This window comes from Micromesistius poutassou (genome assembly GCF_964030765.1).
Source record: "Micromesistius poutassou genome assembly, chromosome: 3".
Lineage (NCBI taxonomy): Eukaryota > Metazoa > Chordata > Actinopteri > Gadiformes > Gadidae > Micromesistius > Micromesistius poutassou.
The window spans coordinates 2,635,637-2,648,495 of record NC_140273.1 but is presented as its reverse complement, the minus strand read 5'-3'; the positions used below and the strand labels follow the sequence as shown (position 1 = coordinate 2,648,495).

The 12,859-nt window shown below is 50.3% G+C and overlaps 1 protein-coding gene across 2 annotated transcripts in view; it reads left to right on the top strand.

Moving 5' to 3' along the window:
- The first annotated feature begins 383 nt into the window (after positions 1–383).
- ccdc85al (coiled-coil domain containing 85A, like) overlaps positions 384–12,859 on the top strand; it is a 20,456-nt gene continuing 7,980 nt past the window's right edge. The window contains exons 1-3 of one of the 2 annotated variants that reach the window (XM_084465493.1): positions 384–1,113; positions 2,430–3,486; positions 9,385–9,485. In XM_084465493.1, the coding sequence (XP_084321619.1) occupies positions 793–1,113; positions 2,430–3,486; positions 9,385–9,392 (1,386 nt within the window). In that variant the 5' untranslated portion in view covers positions 384–792 and the 3' untranslated portion in view covers positions 9,393–9,485. Of the gene's footprint in view, positions 1,114–2,429; positions 3,487–9,384; positions 9,486–12,859 lie in introns of those variants that run through there. The other variant, XM_084465492.1, reaches the window with a different exon arrangement.

Genomic DNA, 12,859 nt, shown 5'->3' with positions numbered 1-12,859 from the left:
GAGGGAGAGAGGGGAGGGAGAGAGGGAGAGGGAGGGAGAGAAGGGAGCGAGAGAGAGAGAGAGAGAGGGAGAGAGAGAGAGAGAGAGAGAGAGAGAGAGAGAGAGAGAGAGAGAGAGAGGAGGAGGAGGGAGGGGAGAGGGAGGGAGAGAGGGGAGGGAGAGAGGGAGGGGGGGAGAGGGAGGGAGAGAAGGGAGCGAGAGAGAGAGAGAGAGAGGGAGAGAGAGAGAGAGAGAGAGAGAGAGAGAGAGAGAGAGAGAGATGAGAGAGAGAGAGAGAGAGAGAGAGAGAGAGAGAGAGGAGGAGGGGTCGGGAGGGGTCGGGAGGGAGAGAGGCAGAGAGCACTAGTACAGTAGCAGCAGCAGCAGCAGTCGTCCCGCCAGGCTGTCTCCTCCTCTCGTCTTCCCGCCTCGCCATGCAGCGCTCACGTTAATCCACCGCACGGTTACCGGCGGGACGGAGGCGAGCGTCCCCTCCGCCCAGGATGCTGCCTCACTCCGGCTGAACCAGAGACCCGACCGGGACCGGGACCCGGCTCTCTGCGGCCACACCGGATGTATGTGGAGGACGCTGCAGTCCGGGATTGACCACAGCGCGCCGGCGTCGCCAGCTGTTGCTTGCATGGAGAGAAGTGGCGCCAACAGCGGGAGGAAACGGCAGGAGGATGCGGTGACGTTATAGATCAGACCACCACCCGACGCACCGGAGCCGGGGGACGAATGCGAGCGGACGGGTTGCATCGAGGCTTTGCGTGTTTTATTGCGTGTTTATCATCGGTGTTGGAGTAAGCGTACATGATGGAGAAATCTACACCGCCAGCCCAGCCCCAGACACCCCAGACCCCCCAGCCCGGCGTCCAGGTCCTGCCTCAGGTCCTAGTCCCGCCCCAGCCCCAGCTCCCGCTCCAGCTGTCCATCACCAAGACCGACAGTCCGGCGGAGGACATCTCCAACGTGAGCGAGGAGGAGCTGACGCGGTGGACCAAGGAGGAGCTGGCGCGGCGACTGAGACGCTCCGAGGCGGACAAGATGAGCGTCATCCTGGATCACGGGAACCTCATCCGGGAGGTCAATCGCAGCCTGCAGCTGCACCTCAACGAGATCCGCGGGCTGAAGGTGAGGGCGGCGCGCGCACTGGCCGGGGGATGAGATCATAGATGTTTTAGCTCACACCTGAGCACGAGCACGGACGGAGGATCGCCTCTGTCTTCTCTCTCCAAAGGGCGTGTCCCCCGTCATCACGCCGGAGGGGAGATTTTCACGGCGGAAGTTTGTAGTGGGGCTACTGAGTGATGCATACGCTGTTAGTCACTCGTTCGCTTTTTTTTTTCTCTCTCTCTCTCTCTCTCTCTCTCTCTCTCTCTCTCACAGACACGCACGCACGCACACGCACGCGCACGCACACGCACACACACGCATGCACGCACGCACGCACACACACACACACACACACACACACACACACACACACACACACACACACACACACACACACACACACACAGCTCTCACTGTAAAGCAGTGTGTCATGCGATGGTGATGCCCAGAATATATCTCTATATTCTAAGCAGGCACCTTGAACCAGCTCTCCCTCCCAGAGTACTCTTGTATCATTTGGCTCTCTGCTCATCCATATCAGTAATTAGACAGAAGCGTGCCAGCAGGTGAGAGAGGGAGTTGGAAAGAGGGTGGAGAGGAGGAGAGGAGAGGAGAGGGGAAGAGTGGTTAAATAAGGACAGGGTGATGAAGGAGGCATGCTGGAGGCGGGACAGGAGGGGACACACAGAGTCTGTCTCCTGAGTTAATAACAGCCTTTTCCTTCTGGCCATGTGATTGGCTGCGTCCCGTTTTACTGTCTACTCGTGTGTGTCTGTGTGTCTGGTCCTGTGATGTTGACCTTTAATAACTCAGTCTGAGAGTCAGACCTGCACCTTACACCCTAAGACAAGGTCATTCTGACATCCTAAGGACAGGTTGGACGGGATGCACATGACACCATGGTGTCTCCAAGTGCAATGCATGTCTGTATGTAGGGAGAGTTTCACAGTGGAACCAAAGTGCTGTTGGAATATAAGAGAGTGAGAGAGAGAGAGATAGAGCGAGGGGGGAGAGAGAAAGAGAGAGAGCAGGGGGAGAAAGAGAGATGTAGAGAGAGGTAGGGGGGAGAGAGAGAGAGTGTTCATACACTTGTCAGTCGTTTCTCACCATTAAATGTATTTTGCTATAATGTTGAATGTGCATCTCAGTGCCCTTGTATCCTCTTCTTACCCTCTCCCTCTCTCCCCATCCCCCCTCTCTCTCTCCCTCTCCCCCCTCTCTCTCCCCCCTCTCTCTTTCCCCCTCTCTCCCCCCTCCCTCTCCCCCTCCCCCTCCCCCCTCTCTCCCCCCTCCCTCTCTCCCCCCTCTCTCCCCCCTTCCTCCCCTCCTCCCAGGACATCAACCAGAAGCTGCAGGAGGATAACCGCGAGCTGCGTGACCTGTGCTGCTTCCTGGACGACGACCGTCAGAAGGGGAAGCGCGTGTCCCGGGAGTGGCAGCGCCTGGGCCGCTACAGCGCCAGCATCATGCGCAAGGAGGTGAGCCTGTACCTGGGCAAGCTGCAGGAGCTGGAGCAGAGGCAGGATGAGGTGGTGCGCGAGAACCTGGAGCTCAAGGAGCTCTGCCTGCTGCTGGACGAGGAGAAGGGCCCCGGGCCGGGGGCCGCGGGGGGCCCGGGGGGCCCGGGGGCGGGGCCGGGCTGCCGCGGCTCCATGGACAGCCAGAGCAGCCTGCTCACGGTGCCCGGCGCCGGGCTGCTCCTGAGGGACGTGGGCGACGGCAGCAGCACCTCCAGCGCCGGGTCCGCCGACAGCTCCGACCACGCCCACCAGAGACCGCCCCCCCACCACGCCGCCGCCGGCCTGGGGATGGTAGGGGGAGGGGGGGGTCTGGGCGCCGCCGGGGATAAAGGCAGCCCCGAGCCCCCCCGCAAGCCCCGCTGCAGCAGCATCAGCGGGATGGCGGGCGGGGGGGACCTGGGCAGCCCGGACCACCCGGCCGGACGCCACCGCAGCACCAGCCTGGAGTACCCCTACGTCCTGCCGCCCCCCCGGCCCCGCTGCGGCTCCGTCTCCGTGCCCGACCACCGCGTGATGCGGGGCCTGAGCCCGGAGAAGTACGGCCGCACCGTGGGCCGCCGCAGCCCCGAGCAGCACCCCAAGCACTACGGCTCCGACCTGCTGCTGGGCCAGAAGCAGCACTTCCTGGGGGGGCCGGGCGGGGGCAGCGGCGAGCTGTACCCCCGGCACCAGCGCAGCAGCATCAGCAGCCTCACGGAGCCCCGCCACCTGGAGGGGGGGGGCAGCCCCGAGACCCACCGCCACCAGTACGCCCTGAGCCCGGACCACCACGGGAAGTACGGCAGCCCCGCCAGGGAGGCCCAGCGGAGGCAGGCCGCCGGCGAGGAGCTGTCGCCGCACCACCACAGGGGCGTTTACAACGGGATGAACGGTGAGGAGGCTGGGGGGGGGGGGGGGGAGGTCCTCGCATGGAGGGTGTGTGTGTGTTTGTGTGAGTGGGTTTAAGTGTGGGTGTAGGATTGTGTGTTTGTGTGGGTTTAGGTGTTGGTGTAGGTGTAGGTGTGTGTGTGTTGGTGTAGATGTGGGTGTTAGTGTTTGTGTGGGTTTAGGTCTTAGTGTAGGTGTGGGTGTAGGTGTAGGTGTGGGTGGGTTTAGGTGTGGTTGTTAGTGTTTGTGTGTGTGTGTGTGTGTGTGTGTGTGTGTGTGTGCGCACACGGCGGTTATTGTTTATCTTTTCCCCCTCCACCCAACCTTTTGAAGTTGTGGATTAACACAAAGGAAGTGTCCTTTCAAATAGGAAATGTGTGTGTGTGTGTGAGTTTTCTGAGGCGATTTCTTGGAATCCATCCAGATTGAAATTCCAACTACTATTGCCCTCCAGGAAGTCGTATCAGTCGAATCAGATTGATACTGCTGAGGTTTATCAGTTCTGGCATTATTACTGCGTGTGTACAGTATACATGGAGATAGACTCCTGCTTCTCGTGCCCGGCCATCAAGCTAAAGGCGTGCCACTCTAGTGCTTGAGAGGTTCTGTGAAGGGATAAGGATGTTAAATCAATACTTTGGCATGTACGGTTTATGTTGTCTTGAAATATTAATGCTGAATCACAAGCGTACGTAAGCGTAAGCCACTAAATCCACTTTATGGTTCTACTTAAGGGCTACTTCTTCCGTTTTAAAATGTAAACCAGATTGGGAACCTGATGATACGTCACTTTGGAGTGCAGCTGACTGATTTGGAAGCAAGGAACATTGAATTTAAGAACATTGAAACAATACTTTGAAACAATGTGCTACTGTTTTTAATTGATGACTGTACTGTAAAAGGGTCTCTTGGTCCATTTCATCATGTGACGAGTTCTGTTGTTTGCCTTTAAATTGGGAGTGTGTGTGTGTGTGTGTGTGTATGTGCGTGTGTATGTGTGTGTGTGTGTGTGTGTGTGTGTATGTACGTGTGTGTGTGTGTGTGTGTGTGTGTGTGTGTGTGTGTGTGTGGAAGTGTGCATGTACGCGTGTGTGCACGCCTGTCAGCGTGTGTGTGTGTGAGTGTATGCATGTGTTTGGACATGTGTGTGTTTGTGCGTGTGTGTGTGTGTGTGTATGCATGTGTGCATGTGTGTTTGGACATGTGTGTGTTTGTGCATGTGTGTGTGTGTGTGACTGCTCTGACCTCCGTGGCCACCTCCTCATCCATCATCTGGACGGGAGCAGCTTAGCTAACGCTGCTAGCAGCAGAGTGTCAAAGCAACAGGACACACACTCACACACACACACACACACACACACACACACACACACACACACACACACACACACACACACAATGCTAAGACACTGTGGACTATAGCCCTACACACACACACACACACACACACACACACACACACACACACACACACACACACACACACACACACACACACACACACACACACACAATGCTAAGACACTGTGGACTATAGCCCTACACACACACACACACACACACACACACACACAATGCTAAGACACTGTGGACTATAGCCCTACACACACACACACACACACACACACACACACACACACACACACACACACACACACACACACACACAATCAATCGCCTAAAGGGAGAAACTAACCCTCCTTCTTTATAGACAACATCTCTCATAATGGTGGTCCACAAAACTAACAGCTGAGAGGAGGTCTGCTCTGGCGGCTTTTACGGCGGCCATAAAGCCGGCGTTGGAGGGTGGAGGAGGAGGAGGAGGGAGGAGATCAGAGCAGGGAGTGGCCGCTGTCAGAGCACCCAACAGAGCACAGTAATGATCCTGGAGCTCAGAAAAAGTGCTGAATGGACGCAGGCCTGGCTGAAGGGAGAGGACGTGTTCCCTCAAGGTGGAAGATCAGGCTGACAGCGCAACAGGAAGACAAACAATTCACAGAGGACGGGAGGCCCTCACCCCCAACACAGCAGGCAGACAGACGGATAGGTTGATAGTAGTAATGCACCTAGAAGCAATAATGAGCTGTTAACTACTTTGAATGTTGTTTTTGCTGAGTCACAGCTCAGTCCGTAAAGCTGTGACAATCAGGACTTCCGGCCAGTCAGAGAGCCGGAGGTGGGCGGGGTACATTCCATATGCGCGCTGTTTATGTGACATGTTTACGTGTGTTTGCATGCTGACTGGGCGATGCATGATATAATAATTTAGGTTTTCCAATTAAGCTTCACAGCAATCACAGTTCAGAGGATATTGACCAGACGATGAGATGCCAGAGAATCCAAAATGATCAGACATTGTTTCGTTGATGATTCGCTGTCGCGTGACAATGAAACCAATTAGAAATACTACGAACAAGGTTTTGCCCACACAGATGAATCATCTATCTTATAGTAAACACACACGGCCGGCGCTTAAACACTTAAGAGATTAGCACAGACCTCCACAGAGCAGAAGTAAGATCCTAACCATAGGGTCCTTTCTCTCTCTGATCTCTGAGCAGACTGACTGAGTGACGGACGGGAGCGACTGCTCTCTGAGGCCCGTGTCGCCTTAATGCCTCGCAGATCCTTAATTGGAGAATGTAAGAGCTCTGGAACACTCAGCGGAGCGCGGCTCTAGCGGAGCGCCTAGAGCAGCATCACATCCGTCAGCTCGCTGAAACACACACTGCTCACTACCCAGACCCATAAAGCGCCTTTCCGTGAGGTCTCGTTTGGCGGTGTTTTCAACAGAGGCCAGGAAGAGTCGGAGCTTCGGCTTTGTGATACAAAAATCGGTGAGTCTGTGGGCTAGCCGTCTGTTAGAGCAGCCATCCATCATGTCTGCATGGAGTGTCAGGCCACGCCCACACGGCTGCGAGGGCGGCCTTCAGCTGACCCCCCCAAGGACACCGGTGATGACTGTCCCAACAACACAACACTATAGAGACCTAACACAGCTCTATAGCGCTAACACAACACTATAGACCTAACACAACTCTATAGAGCTAACACAACACTAAAGACCTAACACAGCTCTATAGAGCTAACACAACACTATAGACCTGTGTTAGGTCTATATAGGACCTACAGGTTCAGCGCTATAGAGCCGTGCTAGGGCTATACGGCAATTCACCATGACGTCACACTATGTTCTTCCGGGTGGCAAAAGCCGATGCGTTCTCCGTTGGCACCACTAGTAAACAAACCCTAAAGAGTAAATGGCTTGAATTAATGATTTTCTTCTTGCGGGGTGCTACGGGACGTCTCATTAATATATATATATATATAATATATTATATTATATTAATATAGTTTTCGTCATCGTTTCAACTTCAGATCAACAACAATGTTTTGTTGACTGTGTGACATAGTCTTTATTGTTATTTATTTATTTATTATTTATTATTATTATTTGTGTTTACAGCCGGCTGGATGGCTTCTGGTCAGTGGTAGCCGCTCGTTCTGCCACCCGGAAGTGTCGTTACGGCTATTGTTTACTAACATTCTGAAATGCCGTATAGACATGTGAAAGGTCTTTAGAGCTCTGTAAGGTCTAGAGTTAGGTCTATATCCCTGAGACAGGGATATAGCCCTAACACGGCTCTATAGAGCCGTGTTAGGCTCTATAGAGCCGTGTTAGGGCTATAGAGCTGTGATAGGTCTTTAGAGCTGTGTTAGAGCTGTAGGTATTTAAATCCTGGTCTGATATCTAAGAACATAAATTTGGCTTATTGTTATTTTCAGTTTAACTTTTGAGTGACAGGACTGTTAATCAAGCTTTTTAATTTTCTAAATGATAAATCTTCGCCAGTTTTCTTTAGCTCACAGTTTGCTGATTTCCACTTTAAAGTCCCACCGGACGGCCATTAAGGAACCATCAGAGACGGTACACTGGAGTTAAGGAAGAGCAGTGATGCAGCTGTGTGTATTCTGTGTGTGTGGATCTGTGTGTGTGGTTGTGTGTGTGTGTGTGTGTGTAATCTGTGTGTGTGGATGTGTGTGTATACTGTGTATGTGTGTGTGTGAGTGTATCTGTGTGTGTTGATCTGTGTGTGTGTATACTGTGTGGATCTGTGTGTGGATCTGTGTGTGTGTATACTGTGTGTGTGTGTGTGTGTATCTGTGTGTGCGCCAGCTCTCCGACTGCTACAAAAAAGACTGAACTAGAAGACTTTAATTCCTGTGACGCTGTTGTACACTGCACTCTGGATTATCCCATAAGCCTTTTCCGCAGTATTTTTTCAATTTTTGGCCTATACGTGTGCGTGTGTGTGTGTGTGTGTGTGTGTGTGTGTGTGTGTGCATGTGGGTGTGTGGATGTGTCTGTGTGTATGCATGTGTATGTGCATGCGTGTGTGTATGTGTATGTGTGTGTGTGTGTGTGTGTGTGTGCATGTGTGTGTGTGCATGTGTGTGTGTGTGTGTGTGTGTACGTGTGGGTGTGTGCGTGCAAGCAGCAAGTGTGTGTAAGCCTCTTGTTTACGTGTTGTGTAGTTTCATTTGACTTGTCCCATTGCATCTCGTCCCAGAGTCACACAAACACCAGAGCCAGGTTACCACTGTCTCTCAACGCCCAGAGCTCAGCTCATATCCCCTCCAAATCCAAACCGACCCAGACTGGTCTGGACCTGTTTGTCGGTGGCATCGGGGCTCTTTATGAATCGGTTACTTCTCTGGGTCAGGATTAGACGCTCTTATTGCGCTTCCAGTACAATGGGGGTTATTATACTGACGGTAAATGTACAGTTACCAACCTTTTAGCGTTATGAGCGGGGTATAATTCCTCTACGAAAGCTCAGACTGCAGCAGCATTAGCAGTGACACTAGTGCAGTCTCAGTGTCTGTCAGAATGCCAATGCTGCTTCATGAAGACATGAGGCCAGCAGCATGTGACGGCTTGTAGGCCTCAGGTGGATGTTCAGGATTCCTCTGCTCATCAACATCAGACCTGTTAGTAGTTTGTGTCAAGCAGAGCGAGCCTTCCATACGTCTAACATCTGTTGAAACACGTTAGAGAAATGCCGTTTAGCATTGTGACCTCCCGACCCCGACTAGATGAGTGACTTAGCATCTCGTGTTTGTATATATTATATCATATATTGTGTTGTATATACAGTGTTTAGTTGAAATCTATACTGGAACACTGAACACAATGCTGATTCTAAAACAACAATGTTGTTTTCTGGCTGTTCTGTCTTACATCTTGTCTCTCTAGATCGTTTATCTTTATTGCCTTTAGGAATCAACATTATCTTCATATTCACGTTTCCATATTGAACTGTTTCTGTACCATTGGTCGCTGTGTACGTGTGTGTGTCTGTGTGTGTGTGCGTGTGTGTTTGTGTGCACAACCTTGGGAAGTGACCTGAATTATTTTGCTTGTTAATGTAAATGTAAATCCCTAAATCCTCCACATGCACATACACACACACACACACACACACACATTGTGTGCATTCCTTTATTTGTGTATTGTATCATTTAATCTAGTTAGTTTAAGTAGCAAACTAAAATGAAATACATGTATAAACTGAGAACAATTGAGCCTGTACAGTCATGTTGACGCCCTGATTCAACTCTACTCGTGTGAAATAGATCATTCTGTATCTCCAGGACTATTGATCTGGATGACGGCTCCTTGGCTGTTTAGAATGCCTAATGCATGACAACAGGAAATATCACTCTAGCTTTGGGCTTTGGACTATAATACTCTCCTCCACTCTGCCAGTGAGAGATACAAGGCTGTCTCACTGTCTCCTCTCTCTGTCTCTCTCTCTCTCTCTCTCTCTCTCTCTCTCTCTCTCTCTCTCTCTCTCTCTCTCTCTCTCTCTCTCTCTCCCCCTCTCCTCTAATTGGCCAGCAGTGTGAGCCACCAGCTGTCGGACGCTGAGGCAGAGCTCTGATTACGAGGCCTTGTTTCAGGAGGAAGCGGGGATATGCCAGGCTGAGCTCAGGAAGAGGGTTGAGGAAGTCTGTGAGTGGATCTACGCATGTTTTCCATCGCTCTCCCCCCCGGCCTCCCCCAACGCCTCCCACCCCCCGCCTCCCCCAACGCCTCTCACCCTCCCTCCCTTCCTCAGCCCTTTCCATCCTCTCTCCTTCGTTAGTCGTCTGCCGTAGCTCAGAGCAGCCGACCCCACAGCCCGGGACTAAATGTCAGGTCGTAACTAAGCTGGGCTGCACCAGGCAGGCCGCCGCCCCCCCCGGCATGGAAGGCTTCTGATTGGATGACTGTCATCACCACACCATCGCCTTACTGTGTTGATGCAGTGGGCGGCACGTGGCTCAGGAGGTAGAGCGGGTTGACTGGTAACCAGAAGGTTGCTGGTTCGATCCCTGGCTCCTCCTAGCCGAGTGTCGAGGTGTCCCTGAGCGAGAGGCCTCACCCTGACTGCTCCTGACCAGCTGGCTGTCACCTTGCAGGGTTGACACCGGCGTCGGTGTGTGAATGTGTGCATGAATGGGTGAATGTGAGGCAGTACTGTAAAGCGCTTTGAGTGGCCACTGGTGAGAAAAGCACTGTATAAATGCAGTCCATTCACCACTTGATGCTCTCTGTTCTCTCCAAACGTCCCCTCATCGTTAGAGTCCCGTCATGAGGAACGGGTTTGTGGTGCATGTCTGTGTCCACATGGTACATCATCAAACACCATAAGTCATCCCAGCTTCAGTCCGTCAGGCGTGCTGCATCATGACCCGTGTGTCTGCGTCTGTCTGTGAAGTGTCCCTCACCCTGTAGTTCTGTTCTGCTGGGCGGTGGTCACAGTACTGCAGCGATCCAACTGGAATCGGTTACTTTTCCTCCCCCTATCCTATAAGAATTGAGTGGATGTTGAGCGGATGTTGATATAAAGCACATAACAGTTGATTTATACAGCATTGTCCCCATTCTGTGAATAACATTCATCTCACAAAGCATCATTGTTGAATTTCCTTCTCAAGTTGTGGTGCCCTTAAAATGTATTCTGTAATCTGATTTGTGTATTCAGACAACAATGATGTTAGAAACAATAAAGTCCATAGAAAGTAATTTTGAAAGTCAGTTTTAATCTCCACAACATCTCACTAAGGCCGTTATCGTGTTTCATTCTGTGAACACACCTGACAACAATTACATCCCATCAGCACTAACAAGTTTAGGATCGTTAATTAGTCTCTTGTTGGGCTACTGTCAGTCTGAGTGGAAGTCTTCAGAATGGATGCTTTCTCATCGTGTTTGCGTGTTTTTAATGATAAGAGTGACGTCGTGGAGAGGCGAGGAGATGAGCCCTCTGTAAACCCTGAATGTGTAGTAGAAGTAGTTGGGTTAGAAATTAAGAATTTAAGGAAATCCTTAATTGGTCTTCGATTCTCAATGATGTGTCTGAAATCCCAGAGAGGTCCAGTCGTGCAGCCCCAGTTGTCCCCTAGACCACACACACACACACACACACACACACACACACACACACACACACAGTGACACTCTGTCTCGCTGCAGTGGACAAATGGGGAGCAGCCAGTGAGCCGAGAGGATTGATCTAGTACTGGTAATTAACCATTAAAGTTAAGAAGTGCCCATCAGAGCTCTCAGCTTGTATTCATGTGAGGCTGCGTTTGTTATTTCATCATCTCATCGTTCGTTGAGTCGTTGCAGTCCGCCCATGATCCGCACTGTAACGCTCTTGTGCTGAGAGGGACTGACGTATATTAGACTGAAGTATTCAAGTTGTTCACTTAGTGAACAAATGCAAGAATCTAGTTTGTGAGAAACTGGATTATTCCACTGAGCGGGGAAAAATAATTAGACTTCTATTTCTTAGATCTTCTTCCTTATGGGTTGTAATGGGAGATCCATATTGGTCTGCATGGTCCTTTATTTGAATTGGGTAGTGCATACATACTGCTTCTAACTACATTTGAAGAATTGTTTCATCACTTTGACTACCATCAGTCAACAAGAATAGGAATCAAAGTTCTTCACCAACAAGATAAACACATGTAAAAATTATGCTTTTGTTTGTTTGTTTGTCTGTGTAATTGATTGAACTATACTCCTTGACGTATTCGCTTTATGCATCACAACTGTTTGTATTTCCATTGTTCGTTCGATCGCTTGGCTTTCTTTCGGTAACAGCTATTCATCAGCCAGATGTGTGTTTGGAATTTCATTGAAGAGGACAGCTGTAACAGAAGAGCCTGGAGTCTCACAATCCCATTAGATCTCTGCATAAAAATACAGATACAGAGAGTTTCAGCTGCAGGCGAATTAATCACAGAAGAAAAAGGGAATGAATTTCTTCAAACTAAACCAGACAAATACCAGTACTAGGGATGTAAAATGGTAAATGGTAAACAGACAGTGACATTTATACAGTGCTTTTCGTCCACTCAAAGCTTTACGATACTGTCGCACATTCACCCATTCATACACCGACGGCGGATTCAGCCACGCAGGGCTCCAGCCAGCTCGTCAGGTGCAGTTAGGGTGAGGCGTCTCGCTCAGGGACACCTCGACACTCGGCTAGTCCGGGGATCAAACTAGCAACCTTCTGGTTACAAGTCAACCCACTCTACCTCCTGAGCCACATGCCGGCCAAAATGCTCTTGCTTTGTACAAATCGTGCAAGGTAGAGTGAGTAGTTTATGCTGATTCTTAGTTATCCCCTGCTAACTCGTATGTACGCCTTCTCACTCCTCTTATATTATTCATAAGCGCTGAGAATTGACTGCTGGTGATGTTAGCCCATAAAATAGGACAACAACAGTTTATCTTGCAAATGCAGGCTTAAATATTTCATTGACCACAGAGACTCACAGCCCAACAACATGCCAACAGCCTAGCATAAATTGGAACAAATTGGCTCATTTAAAGCTTTGTTAAGCTTTGAAGGAAATAAATAAATATATCAAAATGACGGTTTTGCAGCATTAGTGTGTCACAGCGATTACATTTGAACTGTTCTCAATTCTAAGCTTTTGATTTGCTTTGTTAATGATTTTAAGTGGCAGTGTGTGAGATTACGCCCGTCCAAGTAAGTAGTCAGGACAGAATTAGAACAACTCAGTTAACAGAGTTCTGTCCACTCTGAGGGCCATGCGTGTTATGGGGGCTGGCCAGCATTTGTTATTTGTAGAATATTTCAGCAATCGGATGTGATTTTATGATTATTGAAATCGCAATCGCTCAGCAGTGACTACAGATATGTCGAGTTGATTTTAAGCAAAGAGCTAGCGGACATACGCGTTCAGGCTTGAATGTGCTTTAATGTGATTCATTAACGATTCAATTCATTTATAATAGAGTCACAAGAATGGAATCGTACAGTTTCTATAATTCACACATAAACCGAAAA